At 45.2% G+C, this 20,167-nt stretch overlaps 1 protein-coding gene across 3 annotated transcripts in view; it reads right to left on the bottom strand.

The window, feature by feature from the left end:
- Positions 1–20,167, bottom strand: part of NIN (ninein) — a gene marked incomplete at its 3' end in the record, with an annotated part of 222,156 nt that overhangs the window by 98,150 nt on the left and 103,839 nt on the right. For all 3 annotated transcript variants that reach the window (XM_082242636.1, XM_082242637.1, XM_082242638.1), the window contains exons 5-7: positions 19,210–19,246; positions 8,710–8,900; positions 1,139–1,285 (exon numbers count right to left, since the gene is read on the bottom strand). In XM_082242636.1, coding sequence (XP_082098762.1) covers positions 1,139–1,285; positions 8,710–8,900; positions 19,210–19,246 — 375 coding nt within the window. The remainder of the gene's footprint in view (positions 1–1,138; positions 1,286–8,709; positions 8,901–19,209; positions 19,247–20,167) is intronic.

A 20,167-nucleotide genomic window follows, 5' to 3' on the forward strand; every position in this document is an offset into this window, starting at 1 on the left:
CATACTGCTTTTGTACAAGGCCATGTGAACAAGGCCAAAAATGTTTCACGTTCTTAGTAAAAGTAGTCCGTAAGTAGATTTCAAGACTGAAGCCCAAGTTTAAGAAAAAAATTGCTTTTAAAATTAAAAACAGCACAAGTGAGGATACTTGCATCTAATCCAAAGAGTCCCTTGTGCTAGTTGTGGCTTAAATAGTTAAAGTCCCCTATCCCCCTCCCATACCCCACAACCATAATCTTCTAGCACTGCAGGGGTTAATACCAGTGCAGGACCTATGACCGGCACTCATCAAGAGTGCAATGCTGCAGCATGAACTGACACTATAGCAAACAAGACATTTTGCCTTGTCCATGCATTTGGGCTGTGCATAAAATGGCTGCCAGCGTTGACCCAAAGCAGGTGTAATCGAGACATAAAAGGCTACTTTTACCTGTAGTGAATGGGGGGGGGGGGGGGGGGCAGCAGCGCTATCCCACGGTACATAGTCTACAATGTAACTCAGGCAGGCTGGATGGAAACCTTGAAAAGTTTATTTATAAAAAATATATATAGTGATGGGTCACGGCAACCCTGATGCTTTCCAAGCCGGGTCCCGGCGCTTGCTGACGCCGCTTACGAGTAGCGGCCTCCGCTGTGGATACCTCCGGGTGGCGGCTCCACGGCACGTCTACACTGCTTCGGTGCGAGCAGCCACACTATCGGGTGGGAGGAAGCCACGCCACCCTACCGGCTGGTCCGGTCTGCTTTTGGCACATAAGATCCTTCTCCCTCCTGCCTGGTTCCCTGTTGTGATCATCTACACAGTTCCGGCTCACCCAGCGGCTCAGTCATCCTCTGACCCCCAGCAACGCCACAGATCGGGTTTGGAACACATTCTATTATGTTTTAATCATCACTATATATATTTTTTATAAACATTTCAAGGTTTTCCATCAAGCCTGCCTGAGTTACATTGTAGACTATGTACCGTGGGATAGAGCTGCTGCCCCTCCCCCCCCCCCCCCCCATTCACTGACTTATGCTGAATCAGCATTAATTAGCAGCAGCACCACACGGTAATTTGACTTTATTCATTCCTGAAAGTGAGATATATCACAGTTAGCGCTGGAAGTCCCTTTGTTGTTTGATTTACTTTTACCTGTAGGGACAAGTGCCTCTTCAACTGTCGATAAGGGGTGGAGGAAGATGGAGTTGGTGGTTTGGTATTCTTACACACTTCATAGAAAAAATCCTGAAGGCTCATGGTTTCATCTTGGTCAACATTCTGCACCGCATCTTCCAAGGCCTGCAATATACAGGAAGCCAGGTCAGACATAGCATAAAACCCCCATTTTTTTGACCAACTTGAGTCGATTTAACAAGCCACCTCTAGGTGGCAGTACAGAGCAGCGAAAGTGTGCACATTCATCAAATTTAAAACTGAATGAAAAGCTTTCATTTGCAGAGTTCTCAAAAAAAAATTGATTAAAATAAAATGTAGGAGGTGAAAATGTTACATAAAAGTATTCAGAGCACCCAGTACAATCTAAGCATCGGCTTTCAGGAGGTGGCTTTCATTCTCTGCTTTCCTGAAACAGCTGTCAGAAAGCGAAGCCGAGCCTACCCAGATCAGAAAGGGAAGCAGAGCCTACCCAGATCAGAAAGGGAAGCAGAGCCTACCCAGATCAGAAAGGGAAGCAGAGCCTACCCAGATCAGAAAGCAGAGCCTACCCAGATCAGAAAGGGAAGCAGAGCCTGCCTAGATCAGAAAGCAGAGCCTACCCAGATCAGAAAGCAGAGCCTACCCAGATCAGAAAGCGAAGCAGAGCCTACCCAGATCAGAAAGCGAAGCAGAGCCTACCCAGATCAGAAAGCGAAGCAGAGCCTACCCAGATCAGAAAGCGAAGCAGAGCCTACCCAGATCAGAAAGCGAAGCAGAGCCTACCCAGATCAGAAAGCGAAGCAGAGCCTACCCAGATCAGAAAGCGAAGCAGAGCCTACCCAGATCAGAAAGCGAAGCAGAGCCTACCCAGATCAGAAAGCGAAGCAGAGCCTACCCAGATCAGAAAGCAAAGCAGAGCCTACCCAGATCAGAAAGCAAAGCAGAATTTACTCAAATGTATTTAATCGCAAACTGACACCACTAGATAAAAGCCCAGGAGCCAAATAGAAGCATCTATGCAAAACTTCTAATACAGATATTCTAGTCTGTGATGGACACTTTAAAGCTACCTCTATGTTATCAAATGGGAGGAATCTGAAGAGTCAGGAAAAGATTTGCACAGAAACCATTACAGCATATCTAATCCCAAAAACAAAAATATAATAAATGACTGTTTAGTCCTTAGATGATGTGGTTTGCATTAGTTTTCATGGTTAACAGCATTTTCAGCAAGTACAGAAAATACCTGTTGATCTTGCCAGAAAAAGTGTTCTTGCTGCCTTGCTTGAATTAAAAAGAAAAATAAAACCTCTTTATTTTGCTAGTCTTGCTTGTGCAATCTACTAATCCTCTAATCCCATCAATCCACTGTGCAATAGAGATTAACAAAGGCAGACATGCTTGAAGTCCAGCCTGTGTTGACTACAATTGCTCCTTCCATACAATGGAGAAGTCAGTGTAGACATAGAGACAGAAGTGCATCACTGTGTGAAATTAAAGAGAAAAAAGCCTGGGAAAAAAAAAAACTATAGCAGCCACCACATTAAAAGACCGGTAAGCACTTGATTAACAAAAAATAAACCAGCTATGGGACTACCACAAGACTGAGGATAGTGTAGGATGGGTTTTAGGGAAGGAGGGCCACACTGGTTGCTGTAAAACAAGGGAAGTTTCTAATGTCCACATTTGACCAAACTTCTGCAATGTATGCCTCATATTCCGGCGGGGTCACACTACCAAGACCAGCGTCATCACTCATGATCCCATGACTTGAAGAGGAAATGCTACTTTCAAATGTTTAGACAAGAAGGAACAGAAAACAACCAGTATTATTACTGAATAGTAGAAGAATTTAAAAAAATCCTAAAGAAATATTTCACGAGGATTATTATTGGTCTTTAACATCACTTCCTGCAGATGTCTTGAAAAAATAAAACCAAGAATTTTATCATCAGAAGGTGAAATCAAAGTGTTACTAAACCCATATAGCAGAGGTGGGGTACTTGAGTCACATGACTTGACTTAAGTCAGAGGCGTAACTAGAACCTTCAGGGCCCCGGTGCAAGAAACCATGAAGGGCCCCCCTGGCCCCTGGCCTGGGGTCCTTTCCTTCAAGCCTGGGGCTCTTCCCACTGATCCTGGGGCCGTTTCACAAGTTCTGCAGTGGGCCCCCTTCCTGCCATCTTGGGGCCTCCCCACGGTGGTGGAATGTCAGGGCCCGGTCGCAAGCGTGACCTTTGCGATCCTGGAAGTTCACCCACTGGTGTCAGTAGTTTTTATTTTTTTGGTATTTTAATTGTATTATTTTTTATAATTTTATTTTATTTTTTTACAATGTGACTATGACTCAATTCAGAAAAGGAAGAAGGAGCTGGTAAATTACATATTTACCGACCCCTTCCTGGTTCTCTATTGTGACACATCCCCTGCAGCAGCCAGCAGGAGAGGGGAGGGAACACAGTGGGGGGGGCCAAAGGAGCACACAGGGGCCCAGAGACAGCAGAACACAAGTGAACCGGATAGGAGGAGTGGTGGGGGCAGCATACAGAGTTACCAACAGTGGCGGCCCGTGCATAGCGGGCGCCAGGGCGCCGCCCCTCTACCCCTAAAAAAAAGAAAAAAAAAAAAAAGAAAAAAAAAAAAAAGACAGCGAACAAATAAAGTTTAAAAAAAAAAAAAAATTGGGTTCGCCGGCCTTTGTAAGGGTAGTGGTGGCTAGGGGGGGGGGGGTGGGGGGGGGGGTGGGGTTACGTCCCAGAAGAGGCGCCGATCGGCAGCCTTCTGGGGGCGTAACCCGATCGCAAGTCCTTGCGATTGGACACCCCCACTTTCGGATATCCTGGCTGTGATTGGTCCAGTCTCCAGCCTGGACCAATCTTCATCCAGGACATCCGATCCCTGACGTCACAATGGGGGCGGTGCCGGTGCGTGAGTCAGTCACTCACCGTCACCGCCGCTCGGAGGACGAGGGAGAAGCCACTCTCCTTCCCGCCGCAGAGAGGACGGACTGGATCGAGAAGGGAAGAACCCGCCACCAGGTAAGTGCATTAAATTGAAGGGAGCACGCACGCTGCACTCTGCATTGATTGGGGGACAATGCTGTGGGCGCTCTGCAATCATTGGGGGACAATGCTGTGGGCGCTCTGCAATCATTGGGGGACAATGCTGTGGGCGCTCTGCAATCATTGGGGGACAATGCTGTGGGCGCTCTGCAATCATTGGGGGACAATGCTGTGGGCGCTCTGCAATCATTGGGGGACAATGCTGTGGGCGCTCTGCAATCATTGGGGGACAATGCTGTGGCCGCTCTGCAATCATTGGGGGACAATGCTGTGGCCGCTCTGCAATCATTGGGGGACAATGCTGTGGCCGCTCTGCAATCATTGGGGGACAATGCTGTGGCCGCTCTGCAATCATTGGGGGACAATGCTGTGGCCGCTCTGCAATCATTGGGGGACAATGCTGTGGCCGCTCTGCAATCATTGGGGGACAATGCTGTGGCCGCTCTGCAATCATTGGGGGACAATGCTGTGGCCGCTCTGCAATCATTGGGGGACAATGCTGTGGCCCTCTGCAATCATTGGGGGACAATGCTGTGGCACTCTGCAATCATTGGGGGACAATGCTGTGGCACTCTGCAATCATTGGGGGACAATGCTGTGGCACTCTGCAATCATTGGGGTACAATGCTGTGGCACTCTGCAATCATTGGGGTACAATGCTGTGGCACTCTGCAATCATTGGGGTACAATGCTGTGGCACTCTGCAATCATTGGGGTACAATGCTGTGGCACTCTGCAATCATTGGGGTACAATGCTGTGGCACTCTGCAATCATTGGGGTACAATGCTGTGGCGCTCTGCAATCATTGGGGAACAATGCTGTGGCGCTCTGAATTGAAAGGGGCATGCACGCTGAACTCTGCATTGTGGGGGCACAGTGTTTATTGCATTGAAGGGGGCACAGCACAGTGTTCATTGCATTGAAGGGGGCACAGCACAGTGTTCATTGCATTGAAGGGGGCACAGCACAGTGTTCATTGCATTGAAGGGGGCACAGCTTCAAAGTCACGCAATTTTTTTACTGCGTTTTTTGGCGCGAAGCAATACCTATTACATTTTTCTTTTTGCGCCCCCCCCCCCCCCCAAAAAAAATTTTGAGCACCAGCCGCCACTGGGAACCTCTCTCCTCCTTTATCGTCCTACAGCAATAGGAGGAAAAAGTAGGACAGTGATTTCTCTACATGCTGCCCCCGCCGCCCCTCCTATCCAGGTGTACAAGGGAGCTGCACAGGCCCCCTGGAGCATGGGGCCCGGTTGCAATTGCAACCCCTGCAACCCCTGTAGTTACGCCCCTGACTTAAGTCACCAGTTTGAGGACTTGAGACTTGCTTGACTAAAAATTAATAAAAGACTCGACTTGACTTTGACTCGGTATTCATGACTTGAGACTTGACTTTGACTTGAGACATATAACTCGAAATGACTTTACTTTTTCAAGTTATTAAATATTTGCATTTTCTAAAAATTAATGTGCCTGTTATTAGTGATGGACAAACATCTGCCCTGACAGTTCACAAACGGTTCGTGCAAACTCGCTCAAATGCTCGTGAACCGCAGGTTCGCAGCGGCCCCCATTTATTTTAATGGCAGGCAAACATGAAAAACCTCCAGATCAAATTTGCAGCCACAAAATACTTACTAGCTGTGCACACATAGTCCCACAACATGGACACTGACATACCAGAAGTATTGCTATTGGAAAAGTTGCCATAAAAATTTTTTTATTATTTTTTCAGCAAAAGAATATACATTTTATTTTTCTAAATCAGCCAGAACTGACGGCAGCCGGTAAATACATGTCAAATACACATAGGGTCCCATTCACAAGTCTATAAAATGGGTCCGCATCCGTTTCACAATTTAGCGGAATGTTTACAGACCCATTGATTTTCAATTCCAGTCCGAAAAATTAGGCATTCACAGGATAAAGAAGTGTCGGCCATTACAGGCCCCAAAAATTAGCCCACAGGCGTTCACCTGACAGCAAAGAACTTTGTATTCTGTGGCTGGGGGTACATTAGGCATTCACAGGATTGTTCTGATTTTTAGGACACTGGCTGTTTAACAATGGAAATATTTAACATGTTTTTAGTGACTGTGGTGTTGAAACATGACCGGACGGAGGATTTTGAGCTATTTGGGCATTCAAAGTGTTTCTTTAATATGCCAAGAAAAAAGCGCTAAGCTGTTTTAATGTTGAAAATAAAACAAAACCTTTCCTGAACACTGACTTTTAACTGATTTAAAAGGTGAAAATTGGGGTATATCAGTATTTTGACTTGATTTGTGACTTGACCAAAATAAATGACTTGACTTGCTTGACTTCTAGCAGGGACTCGACTTGCTTTGCTTGCTTTTTGCCACAGTAACTTGGGACTTGCAGGTTAAGACTTGCTTGTGACTTGCTCCCATGTCTGCCATATAGTAAATGCATACTTGTCATACTCACTGTGGAACCTAAGTGGTTAATCCTCTGCATTGTGTAAAAAGGCCGTTTGATCCTGTCTTCTCTGATCCCCCCCCTTCGTCCACAGTCCCCAATCCATCTCCTTATAGTGCAGAGCCTTGGGGGAACACTACACATGCTCAGTTTGGTGTATTTTGCTACAGAGCTTTTTTTTTTGGAAGGGTGTATGTGATCAGCCCAGGACCAATCAGCATTGTCCAGACAGTGGGTCAAGGGTTCTGCAGCCTCATAGGACAGTCCGAGGAGAAAAAAATCTCCTCCTACAAGCTTTAATCAGACACTGATAGAAGTCACAAGACTGCTATATAATGCTGATGAGAAAAGGTACTTGGCAATTAATTTAGTAAATATAAACTGCTAAATACCTTTTCTCATCAGCATTATATAGCAGTCTTGTGACTTCTATCAGTGTCTGATTAAAGCTTGGAGGAGTTTTCCATGTTCTGTGTACTGTGGGAGACCAGATATAGTGAATGCAGGCTCCTGGGTTTAGTAACACTAATTTCATAGAGCTTTTTTCAGTATCCACCAAACTGCCGTCACTCTGGCAGTGTGATCTGTTTACAGAAAACAGGAAGAGTAATTATTTTCTGTTGTAACATTACAACAACTGCTAAACCTGAATTCCATAGAAACTGCTATATGCACCTATGGAATACACATATGGGGGCTTTTTTACCTTGAATTTCTTTCCAACTATTCCTGAGATTTACACAGCTCTGCCACAGACCACAGCATTTTCTAGCACCAGAGGCCTGATCCCTTTTGCAGCAGTTCAGTAACACTTACAGGTCTTGTCCCTCCCCCAGCCGGTGACTGGACTGTGAAGGAGAAGCAACAGACCAATGAGCTAATTTTCATGTGACTCTGCTCTTCTCACCTATCGGCATGTCCTTTGCACTGCATCATAACTGATTGGCTCTTTGCGCTGCTTCTAGCTCTCCCAATCTGAGCTCTGCTGTAATGGGACTGCAAACGGCTGATTCAAATTCACATAAATTGCATTTAATGATGTATTATTATATACAGAGATGCATTCATTTGTGTCTTTTATATTTGCCAGGAGCTCCTCATAAATGGAACATGTAGGCCATATTGTCTCTGGCTTCAATTATTTAAGTTACTGGAATGGAACAGGCGTACAAGCTAGTTAAGTCAGATCTTATTGAAGATTTGTGTTTGGGGTCACAGATTTCCACTGCTGAAGCCAAAGGAGTGATAGGACAGGCAACTAACATTTTCTTAAAGATATCGCTAAAGGCAGCCTATGTAACTTCACCCCAGTCTTTTCAATGGCATCACCAACCACTGACAGCCACCAGCTATGAAGGCAAGTGAAACACACAAAAATGGATTTGTAAAGGCCGTTTTAAGGATCCATCTACTCCTGTTGCACTGTACGGCTTCATTACAAACAGAGGGTGGCCGTACTGTTCAGAGTCTATAGTCCCACACCACTAAGGAGAACCAGGACAAGGGGTGGGCAGGAGAAGCGGCTGCCCAGAGCAGAATTGTTTACTGTAGGGATGGGGGCACCTTCCTTCTGTTACAAGGCTGACAGTAGTATAGGATCCTCTAAGCTTGCACATCATGGGGGGGGGGGGGGGGAGGTTCGCAGTTTTGTCTTCTCTTTGAACTACCATCAAACAGAATGGTAAGCTCCACCTTGAACTTTTAAAGCTTTTCAAAACAACTGATGCAATTATTTTTTGGGCATCAGAAACTACATGAAAGGAATGCTCAGTTGTCCAGAAAGTGGAAAATTTTTACATCCAACATTGATCTGTTCCATGTCTGCCAAACACCAGATATGGGCAAATTTAACAACTGTTTTGTAAAGGATACCACACCCAAGCTAGAGCCAAGTTCGGGCCAAGATAAATGGACCAATAAATAACCTTACCAAGATGGTAGTAGAGGTCCTTGGTTGTCAAACTGGCTTAGGCCCAATATTATTCCCAATTATCCAAGTACACACATTTCTGTGGCCCAGATCCAGTTCTACAACCAAAATGTAAGAACATCAATAGTCAGCTTACCTCTTTGTCCAGATTTTGAAATCCATACTGTTCACAAATGGACAGAAGTTTCTTTCGGTGTAGGTGCCCATCTCTAGTGATGCCAAGATCCTCGCAGATCAGCTGAAGCTTCTCTTCTACCCAGTCCTGGTCAGGAGACAATGTGGTCTGGGATGCATTGAGGTCATCTGGGTTCCAAAACCGTAACTGACCTGATAGGTAAAAACACTACAATCACCAAAATATGTCTAAAAATAACAAAACAAAAGCAATTATTTTGCAATTGTGCTGTAAAAAAAAAGTACCAACTTTGGCCTATATGTTTGATAGGATCAAAAAAGTAACATCCTGGTCCAAATTTGTGGAAAGGTCACCATAGATCGGTGATGGTGAACCTTGGCACCCCAGATATTTTGGAACTACATTTCCCATGATGCTCATGCACTCTGCAGTGTAGATGAGCATCATGGGAAATGTAGTTCCAAAACATCTGGGGTGCCAAGGTTCGCCATCACTGCCCTAGATGATCTTGACTTTCAAAGTGCCAATGTTTTAGCAGCATACCCTTTTCTTGCCCTCATTTTCTTTGCTTTTAAGCAAGCAAATCATATAAAAGGAAATAACGTAGCCAAAGGCGGCATATTTCAAATCTCTTTCAATACAAAACTAGAGAGGAGTGGATTGAGGGATTGATGTGATTTGTTTTATATAGTCCATAAGGCACTTCATAATGTCAAAAAGAAAAAAAAAGGCAAAATGCATAACTTAACTTATTCGGGTGCAGCATATGTGCACCAAGTAATTTACAGTATGGGTGTCCATGCCAATATGCATGACAAAAAAGAAACTCTTAAAAAAAAAAAAAAAAATGATGGAAAATAATTTAACACAAATGCTCCTACAACAAAAACAAATGTGCCAATAATCAATAGCTTAAAAACAAAGCAGTATATAGGGAAGCATCCTCCCTTTTGGATCAGCGCTCTATGTAAACCTGAAAAAAATTAAAGGTCTACAGAATTTAATTTTCTTTATGCGTTACAGTTAAAAAGCATGCTATGATACCTAAAGTTAAAGAACTAGAGGCAATACCTAAAGCCCAACATGACACGTTGACTCAATTTGCTGCTACATTACTTTAAAATGAGACAGTAATCATTTTCTTTACAACTCAAGCTGAGTTGGGGTGATGTTTACACCCATGACGTCTCCAACTTATTGGATCATTTGTCATCAGATTAATACAGTGTGTCAGAGCTGGTGAGATGCTCATGAATTCCCTGTGAATTGTTGTTCTCGGTTTAAAACACATAGAAATACAGTATATATCTCATCAATACAGAGGGCTTGAATCAGCGATTCTGACATTTTGGTTTATCAAACTAAAGCAAGTAAGATTGGACCAATTAAGTACATTTGTGCACAAATTCAGTGTCTGAATGATACCAATTTTTGTATACTGAAATCAGCACAGAAAACAAACTAGAGTTTGTAACCAGACGGACTTCAAGAAAAAAAAAAAAACAGACAGCCAGTACTAAATACAGTTTAGTGCAAACTCAATGTGTGAATCTGTTCCCAGTTTTTTTATTGGCCAAAAATGACCCAAATATGAACAGCCTTATTCTGAAACTCCTTTTAGCACATTCCTTGTTAGCACATGAACATTCCAGCACACCCGATTGGCTCCTTATGCTGCTTGACCCTCTCCCATTCTGGGCTCTGCTGCATAGGGGTTCTCAAGAGGCCAATACCATCTCATATTAAAAGTATTTATACTGCTTGCATAAAAAAAACATTAAAGCTGAATTTCGGGATAAGCAAATATTGTCTAAATATAAGAGATGTGCATTTTTTCTTAAGAAGTAAACTTCACTCTGTTTGTACCTATAGGTAAGCCTATAAGAAGGCTTATAATAAGTTCAGAAACTAAGTTATGTGTAATAAAAATGGAATGACGCAGGGAAAATGTATTGAACACGCTGACTAAAATGTATTTAATACTTGGTGCAAAATCCTTTGTTGGTAATGACAGTTTCAAGACACCTCCTGTATGGAGAAATTAGATGCAGGTGTGATTTTGGCCCATTCTTCCACACAGTCTTCAATCTTGAAGGTTCCGTGGGCCTCAAACACTGATCTTTAGTTCTTTCTATAGATTTTCTATTGGATTCAAGTCGGATGATTGGCTGGGCCATCCTAGCAGCTTTATTTTCTCTTTGAAACCAATTGAGAGTTTCCTTGGCTTTGTGTTTGGGATTGTCTTGCTGAAATGTCCACCCTTGTTTCATCTTCATCATCCTGGTAGAAGGCAGCAGATTTTTATCATCCATTCATCCTTCCTTTAACCACTTGCCGACTGCCTAACGCCGATCTACGTCGGCAGTCAGCCCCTCACAGGCAAAGTGACGTAGGGCTACGTCACTAGCTTGTGAGGGTCTAGGGAGCGAGCGCGCGCCCCCGGAGGCGCGCTCCCGCTCCCGCGTGGTCACGGACCCCCCCGTGCGTGTGACCAGCGGACCCGATGTCCGCCGGTCACTCGGCGATCGGCGGGGGAGAGGGAGAATGTCAGGCAGCTTGTGTAAACAAGCCACCTGTCATTCTCCTCGCTGTAAAGACACTGATCAAACGGATCTAGTATGTAGATCCGTTGATCAGTGTCCTTACAGCTCAAGCCACAGCCAATCACAGTAGAAAGCACGCCCCTAGGGATACACACAGCCCCTCCCTCCCAAATAAAGTTAACCCCTTCACAACCAGTGTATTTTTACAGTAACAGTGCATATGTATAGCACTGATTACTGTAGAAATGTCACTGGTAACCCCAAAAGTGTCACAAATGTCAGTCAAGGGTCCGATCTGTCCGCCCCAATGTCGCAGTACCGCAAAAAAAAAAAATCGCAGATCGCCGCCATTACGCGTTAAAAAGAAAAACAACAAAAATGACAAAAATCTTTCCCTTTGTTAGTAAACGCGATAACTTTTGCGCAAACCAATCAAAATACGCTTTTTGCGATTTTTTTTACCAAACATATGTAGCATAAAACAAATTGGCCGAACATTTTAAAAAATTTTGATTTTTACTTTTTTTTGGAGGGAATTTCATATAAAAAAATGTGAAAAATATTGTTATTTTTGCAAAATTGACGCTCTTTTTTTGTTTATAGCGCGTGATCAAAAAATCGCACAGGTGATCAAATACCACCAAAAGAAAGCTCTGTTTGTGGGAAAAAAAGGACGTCAAATTCGTTTAGGTACAGCGTCGCACGACCGCGCAATTGTCCGTTAAAGTCACGCAGTGCCGAATCGCAAAATACCCCCTGGTCAGGAAGGGGGTAAAATCTTCCGGGGCTTAAGTGGTTAAAAGGAAGTTTGCCAGTACCGTATGGTGAAAAGCAGCCCCACACCATGATGTTCCCACCTCTAAACTTCACTGTTGGTATTGGGGTGTTTTTGGGGTGATGTGCCATTTGACCTCCAAACATGGTGTGTATTATGGCATCCAAAGAGTTCAATTTTGGTCTCATCTGACCAGACTATATCCTCCCAGTATTTCACAGACTTGTCTAAATGTTGTGCAGCAAACTTTAAATAAACACCAACATGCTTTTTCTTCAGCAATGGAGTCTTGCGTGGTGTGTGTGCATACAAGCCATGGCAGTTTAGGGCATTACTTATGGTTTTCTTTGAAACAATTGTACTTGCTAATTCCAGGTCTTTCTGAAGCTCTCCACAAGTGGCCCTTGGCTCTTGGACAACTCTTCTGATATATCTTTTCACTCCTCTGTCAGGAATCTTGCAAGGAGCACCTGGTCATGGCCGGTTTATGGTGAAATTATGTTCTTTCCACTTCCGGATTATGGCCCCAACAGTGCTAACTGGAGCATTCAAGAGGTTAGAAATCCTTCTGTAACCAATGCCATCAGTATGTTTTGCAACAATAGGGCTTCAAAGGTCTTGAGAGCCCTTTGCTTTTACCCATCATGAGATGTTTCTTGTATGACCCCTTGGTAATGAGACACCTTTTCATAGGCCAATCAGTTGAGACTGAACCAGCTGATATTAATTTGCACCGACAAGGGTCAGGATTGCTTTCTAATTACTGATAGATTTCAGCTGGTGTCTTGGCTTTCCATGCCTTTTTGCACCTTCCTTTTTTCATGCGTTTAATAGGTTTTTCGTGTGTCATTCCATTTTATTACACATAACTATTTCTGAACCTATTTGTTCTGATTTCTTTGTATGTATGGATTGCATGGGTTGTTACCAACATGTGGTGAAAATTTACTGTCCATAGCACCTTTAGAAATAAATTTACCTAGAAAAATGGTGACATGTTTAACACTCAATTTTACTTGCTGTATTTAAAAGGAGTTGTAAAGGCAGAAGTTTTTTTTTGTATCGTAATGCATTCTATGCAGCATTAATATAAAAAGCCTTCTGTGTGCAGCACGCTCCCCACACCCCCATCTCTGTCCACAAGTTCCTCAGCCATCCAGGACTCTCCCTCCTGATTGGCTGAGACACAGCAGAGGTGCAATTGGCTCCTGCAGCTGTCAAAGTCAGTTAGCCAATCAGGAGAGAGAGGGGCGGGGCTGAACTGCACCTCTGTGTCTGAATGGACACACGGGGCTGCAGGTCAAGTCAGGTGCCCCCATAGACCAATGGCCTTATTACAGTAACCGTGCATATTTTTAGCAACGATTACTGTAGTAATGTCACTGGTTCCCCTAAAAGTTTCAAAAAAGTCAGTTAGGGGTCCGATCTGTCCTCCGAAATGTCGCAGTCCTGCTATAAATCGCAGATCGCTGCCATTTCTGGAAACAAAAAATAAAAAAATAAATAAAAATTACATAAATCTTTACCGTAGTTAGTAGATGCGATAACGTTTGCGCAACCCAATCAAAATTTTTTTTTACCAAAAATATGTAGCAGAAAACAAATTGGTCTAAAATGTTAAAAAAAACTATTTTGGGGAATGATATATAGCAGAATGTGAAAAAAACATTTTTTTCTCAGAATTGTCACTCTATTTTTGTTTATAGCACAAAAAAAAAAAAAAAAAAAAAAAAAAAAAAAAAAAAAAAAAAATCGCTGAGGTGATCAAATACCACCAAAAGAAAGCGCTATTTGAGGGTAAAAAAAGGACGCACATTTTGTTTGGGTACATCGTTGCACCACCGCGCAATTGTCAGTTCAAATAGCGCAGTGTCCAATCACAAAAAATGTGGGGGGGGGGGGGCAAATCCTTCCGGTCCAGAAGTGGTTAATGACCACAGAGCTGCACTGATTTGTGTCTTTTATATCTTCCCAGAGTTCAGCTTTATATAGCTCTGGCATTTAAATTAAAGCGACCTCACACTATCTGAAAATAATTTGATCCCCGATAATCCTGTAACTGGAGATGTAGTGCCCTTATTAAATTATACATGAACAGAAACAATGCGGGGATTAGTGAAGCTGAAAACGAAGGGCAATTCAGATATATAAACGGCCTGAAAAATGATCCAGCGCAGACGGTCCCTGCAGCGGTGTTCCAGGCAATTACTTTTCTGCGCTGGCAACATGACTCTTCCAAACACAATGTACTCCAGGTTAATTGTGCGAGAGTAGCTCTGCTACATTCTATCCAAGGTGCATGGAGACAGGATGATGCCGTTGCTGGGCGGCCCGGCATTGTTTGGCTAATCAGCACACGCTTTGATTTATTCTAAACTAGAGCCGCACAATGACCCAGACCTCGTTAATGTCTAATATTTAACCAGTCTGCGCACAGAGTATGTCAATGTATTGGATTTTACCTGCTGGGACTTATTCTTTTTTTTATATTCCTTTGTTTCCTCTACAAATCATAGAGTGTTCTACAAAGCACACGGATCAATTCACATCAATCCTGGACCTCAGAGCTGCTTAAATGGGCAGTCCACCTATAGAGGATTATTGGAGTTATACAATAGGTGGAGCCCGGCTTCTTATAAAGCTTGAATACTCCAACTGTAAGGTCTCCCTGCCATAATTCTGGACTTTTTTTCTTGTTCCAACTGGTACCGGCCGCAGGCTTCACATTCTTGGTACCTGCCGCAGGCTTCACATTCTTGGTACCGGCCGCAGGCTTCACATTCTTGGTACCGGCCGCAGGCTTCACATTCTTGGTACCGGCCGCAGGCTTCACATTCTTGGTACCGGCCGCAGGCTTCACATTCTTGGTACCTGCCGCAGGCTTCACATTCTTGGTACCTGCCGCAGGCTTCACATTCTTGGTACCGGCCGCAGGCTTCACATTCTTGGTACCGGCCGCAGGCTTCACATTCTTGGTACCGGCCGCAGGCTTCACATTCTTGGTACCGGCCGCAGGCTTCACATTCTTGGTACCGGCCGCAGGCTTCACATTCTTGGTACCGGCCGCAGGCTTCACATTCTTGGTACCGGCCGCAGGCTTCACATTCTTGGTACCGGCCGCAGGCTTCACATTCTTGGTACCGGCCGCAGGCTTCACATTCTTGGTACCGGCCGCAGGCTTCACATTCTTGGTACCGGCCGCAGGCTTCACATTCTTGGTACCGGCCGCAGGCTTCACATTCTTGGTACCGGCCGCAGGCTTCACATTCTTGGTCCAAATCTACTTACCCCTTGCTGTGCCTGCGATTTAACCCACATAGACTTCTATTAGGACAGCTTCCAAGACAGGGGGTGCCCAGGAGTTGGCCCCCATAGCAGTCTATCCGGATTAACTGTGCAGACGTGAGAGCAAGGAGATTCATTTAACCACTTGCCTACCAGGCACATTTACCCTCTTCCTGCACAGACCAGCTTTCACAGCTGTTGCACTTTGAATGACAATTGCACGGTCATGCAACACTGCACATGAAAAAAATGTTATATATTTTTTTTTATATACAGATAGAGCTTTTAGTCCCGGTTCACACATATGTGATGCGGGAACTCTGCGAATCCACTGCGGGTTCCCACATTGCATTCAACTGGCAGGCAGTTCACACTGCCATATGCAAATCGCTGGGGGTGTCAATACAAGGTTAACGACACCCCCAGATCAGTTTGCATATCACAGTGCGCACTGTCAGTTCGGACATGAATCGGATCACATAGGTGTGAGCACCCATGCGATCAGATTCTGGTGCGGACCCAAGAAAAGGGTCCTGTGCGAGTGGTACAATCTGTATGGCTGAGTTCGCATCACATGTGATTTGCAGAGCATCATCACCACTGGGTTATTTATTTATTTTTTTGCTGAACACACAGAAAAAAAAAAACTGAAAATTTTTAATAAAAACAGTGTTAGTTTCAGTTATCAAATTTTGGAAATAATTTTTCTCTTTCACTGATGAGCCTGCGCTGATGGGCACGGATGAGCCTGCGCTGATGGGCACGGATGAGCCTGCGCTGATGGGCACGGATGAGCCTGCGCTGATGGGCACGGATGAGCCTGCGCTGATGGGCACGGATGAGCCTGCGCTGATGGGCACGGATGAGCCTGCGCTGATGGGCACGGATGAGCCTGCGCTGATGGGCACGGATGAGCCTGCGCTGATGGGCACGGATGAGCCTGCGCTGATGGGCACGGATGAGCCTGCGCTGATGGGCACGGATGAGCCTGCGCTGATGGGCACGGATGAGCCTGCGCTGATGGGCACGGATGAGCCTGCGCTGATGGGCACGGATGAGCCTGCGCTGATGGGCACGGATGAGCCTGCGCTGATGGGCACGGATGAGCCTGCGCTGATGGGCACGGATGAGCCTGCGCTGATGGGCACGGATGAGCCTACGCTGATGGGCACGGATGAGCCTGCACTGATGGGCACGGATGAGCCTGCACTGATGGGCACGGATGAGCCTGCACTGATGGGCACTGTTGGGGCTGCACTGATGGGCACTGTTGGGGCTGCATGATAATCAGGACATTGATGGTCAGTGCCCGGATTATCAGTGCAAATGTCCTGTCACACTTGCCAGTTACTGTCTCTCCTCTCCTCAAACTGACAGCGCATGAGGAAAGGAATGCCAATAACCAGCAAATGAGCTTACACTGTGCTCAGCCATGATTGGACACAGCTGATCACGTGGTAAAGAGCCACTGTGATTGGCCTTTTACCACAAAATGTGATCAGCTGTGTCCGAAAGACACAGTGATGACAGAGCGCCCTGCTGCGGTTCGCGGGGAGCATGGTTCTGCAACGACCATGCCCCAGCTGCCTTTTGGCTATAGCGCAGTCAGGAAAAAGTTAAAGTATATCTAAAAAGGCAAAACTTTTATTTTGTTTAATTTTGGATGGAGGGAAGATTGATTAGAACACCAGTCAGCATTTTACTGCTGTCTGTGCCCTGGTTAGGGGGGAATCACGCTCTATATTTGTCCTGTTTATCATTTTCATTGAAAGTAAATGTAGAAGAAAAATCCCAAATTTTGGGTTGTCCCCAGAAAAGTAAGGGGAAATCTTCCAATGGGTACACTAGTTCTGGTGACCTGTGGGGTCCCCAAAAGATTCCTTTAATTTGCAGGGAGTTCCTCTCACTTCCTGTTTTGGCTATGGGACAGGAAGTGAAGGGAGATCTCCCCAAAGGGACACAGATGGCAAGAATAAATCTAACAGGGGTTATAAGCCTTCCTTATTCTATACAACATAAAAAAAAAAAAAAAAAAGAAAAGTTTTGCCTATCTACTTTAAGTATACATGCAGGGCAAGACAGGTTTTTATTGCGGTGTCCCCACTAGGGAGCCTTAGGCCTCGTTCCCCCAGCATACTATAGCATTTGCCTGTGTTAGGCAGTACTGGGATGCACAGGTGTTCTTCCCTTTGGAAGATTTCACTTCAACTCCTGTTCTGGGGACATCCCAAATTTTGGTACGTACTTTCACTCTTTGTGATAACAGACAATAGGACAGAGAGGGTGAATTTTGCTAACAAACTGTGGGAACAGTTTGGGGACAGCACCTTCGTGTTCTAACATGTCTACACACACACCAGTGCACATTCGGCTGAAAGGTGAAAAATGTGTGTAGGGGGGGGGGGGGGAGCAGATGAGCAGAAGTTCCACTTTTGGGTGGAACTCCGCTTTAAGGATTTAGAGAAGATCTGTAAAGAAGAGTGGACCATGATCTCTCCTGAGATGTGTGCAAACCTGGTAACCAACTACAAAAAAGTCTGACCTCTGTGCTTGCCAACAAGGGTTTCTCCACCAAGTACCAAGTAAATTTTTGCAAATTTAAGCAATTTGTATTGGGTTTTTTTTTTTGCAGGGGGATCAAATAATTATTTTCCCCAGGCCTTTTTTTCAGCGGGAACGCAGTTCCGGGACCTCCAGAACTGAATGTATGTAATGGCAAGGGATGGTTAGGTGTGCTGGTGGGTCTGTTGATGCTGGCTAATAGGCAATCTATTGTTGCTGGAGGGGATCTATTTTTGCAGAGGATGGGGGTCTATAGTTGCTGAGGAGGTCTTCTGTTGCTCATGGGGGGCTGTATTATTACTGGGGTGGGTCTTATGTTGCTGGTGGGTCAGTTGTTGCTGGGAGGGATTTATTGTTTAGGGAGAGGTCTTTGCTGCTTGCTGCTGGAGGATCTATTGATGCTGACTACTGGGTAATCTAGTATTGCTGGAGGGGATCTATTTGCACAGAGGATCTATTGTTGCTGGGGAGGTCTGTTGTTGGTGGGGTAGGGTATCTATTGTTGCTGGGGTGGGTCTTATGTTGCAGGGCATCAATCATTGCTGGGAGGGTCTATTGATGCAGGGATGGATCTATTGTCGCTGGGGTGTCCCATTGTTTCTAGATCTATTATATTGCCTTTCTTGTTATTGTTAATTCTCTAAAAGGGGTTGTACTGGGAGGTGGGAAAGAGGTGAAACCAAGGAGCGGTGTTCGGGGGTGGGTAGGGGACAGGAGTCAAAGGGTGACTCAGTAGGGAGGAGTTCCTGCACCTATTCTCTGAGAAAAAAAGCCCTGATTTTCCCCAATGTGTTTTTACTGCACCACCCAGTGCTGTATCTTGGCCTAGGCCAACAAGGCCCAGGCCTAGGGCAGCAAAAAAGCTGCACCACGCACGAGTAACAAACAGCCTCCTCCCGCCTCCCCCACTAAAAAGAGTTCCTGACGCTTGCGCTACACACTTTTAGTATAGTGCCAGTCTTATAGGGCGAATTGGGCTGGAGGGCAGGGTCCAGGAGGCAAATCATTCTGGCACCCCCATAAAGCGGTCACACTGCTACCTCCTGGTATATGATGGTATGATGGGCACTGCTGAGGCTGAACTTATGGGAACTGATGAGGTTACACTGATGGGCACTGATAGGCTGTGGTCTGTGGTTTAAAGATGACAGGGCGGGTCAAACAGGAAGAGGTGTGGCCTTTACAGGAAGGGATGCGTCATTTAAATTAGGGGGGTGCACAAGTTTAGTCAGGCCTAGGGCAGCACAAAACCTAAATACACCACTTGCACCACCCCCCCTCCCCCCCCCTATCAAACAAGTGTAAACAAAGCCCAAGTCCATCGAATTTCCTTACCTTCTGCTTCATATTCTTCTCCTTCGTTCTTCCAAAGCTGGAAAAAAAAAAAAAGACCACCATAAGATATTAGCGACTAGAGAAAGCTGTGAATGTTCTAATCGAGAGACATCAACAAATTGTCACATTTCCAGTCAAGGCTGTAAAAACACATTTCCCTTTGTAGGCCGGGAGGGGGGGGGGGTGACGAAGGCCCGGACACCTGTTCTCAGTGTAGCACGGTCCTCACAGCTCCATCAGTCATGCAGCAATCCCTCACATTGTCCCCATTAATCACAGATTCTATTATACAATGCCCTGGCCGTCGCCTTGGTTACGTCATTCAGCGGGTCACCTTTTATGTTCTTATTGCCATGAGGGGACCTTGAAAGCTGCTTTTCAACTTGAAGGGAGGAGGGAGAAGTTACATCGGGTCATGGGTCAAAGCTGCTGCTGAAAAAATGGCCGACCTCATGCCAGGGGCATTAAGAAAACTGATACGGAGTTACCGGGTTGTGTACGCAGTGTCACCCTGTGCAGCAGCTGGAATGCTGTGGTGGTGGTGGGGCGGTCACACAGATTATAAAGCAAAAAAAAAAAGGAAAGATTTGAGGCTTCATTGTGCCGATTCACACATGCCTGGCTTATAAACAGATGGTGAAAGGACTCTCTATTGTGGGCCAAGACGTCGCTGTAGCATCTGTAACACACGGCCTGCTCCACGTAATAATAATTTAGCGACTGCTGGCACCGTCCCATCTGCTCCAAGAAGTGGACTTTTGTTCCTCAGAAGAACTTGGGACTCATTTAAGAAGTTACTGGGGCGTGCGGCCAGGACAACGCGTTTATGGCAGAACGCTTTTCCTTTTAACCCCCTGATTGCAGCATTAACCAGCCACCACTCATGACCAGCCAGATTAAGGGTTCATTCACACCACAACACAATGCCCATTCATAATGTAATGTATGGGTGTGCATT

This window comes from Pelophylax lessonae (assembly GCF_965119305.1).
Source record: "Pelophylax lessonae genome assembly, chromosome: 13".
NCBI classification, from domain to species: Eukaryota; Metazoa; Chordata; class Amphibia; order Anura; family Ranidae; genus Pelophylax; species Pelophylax lessonae.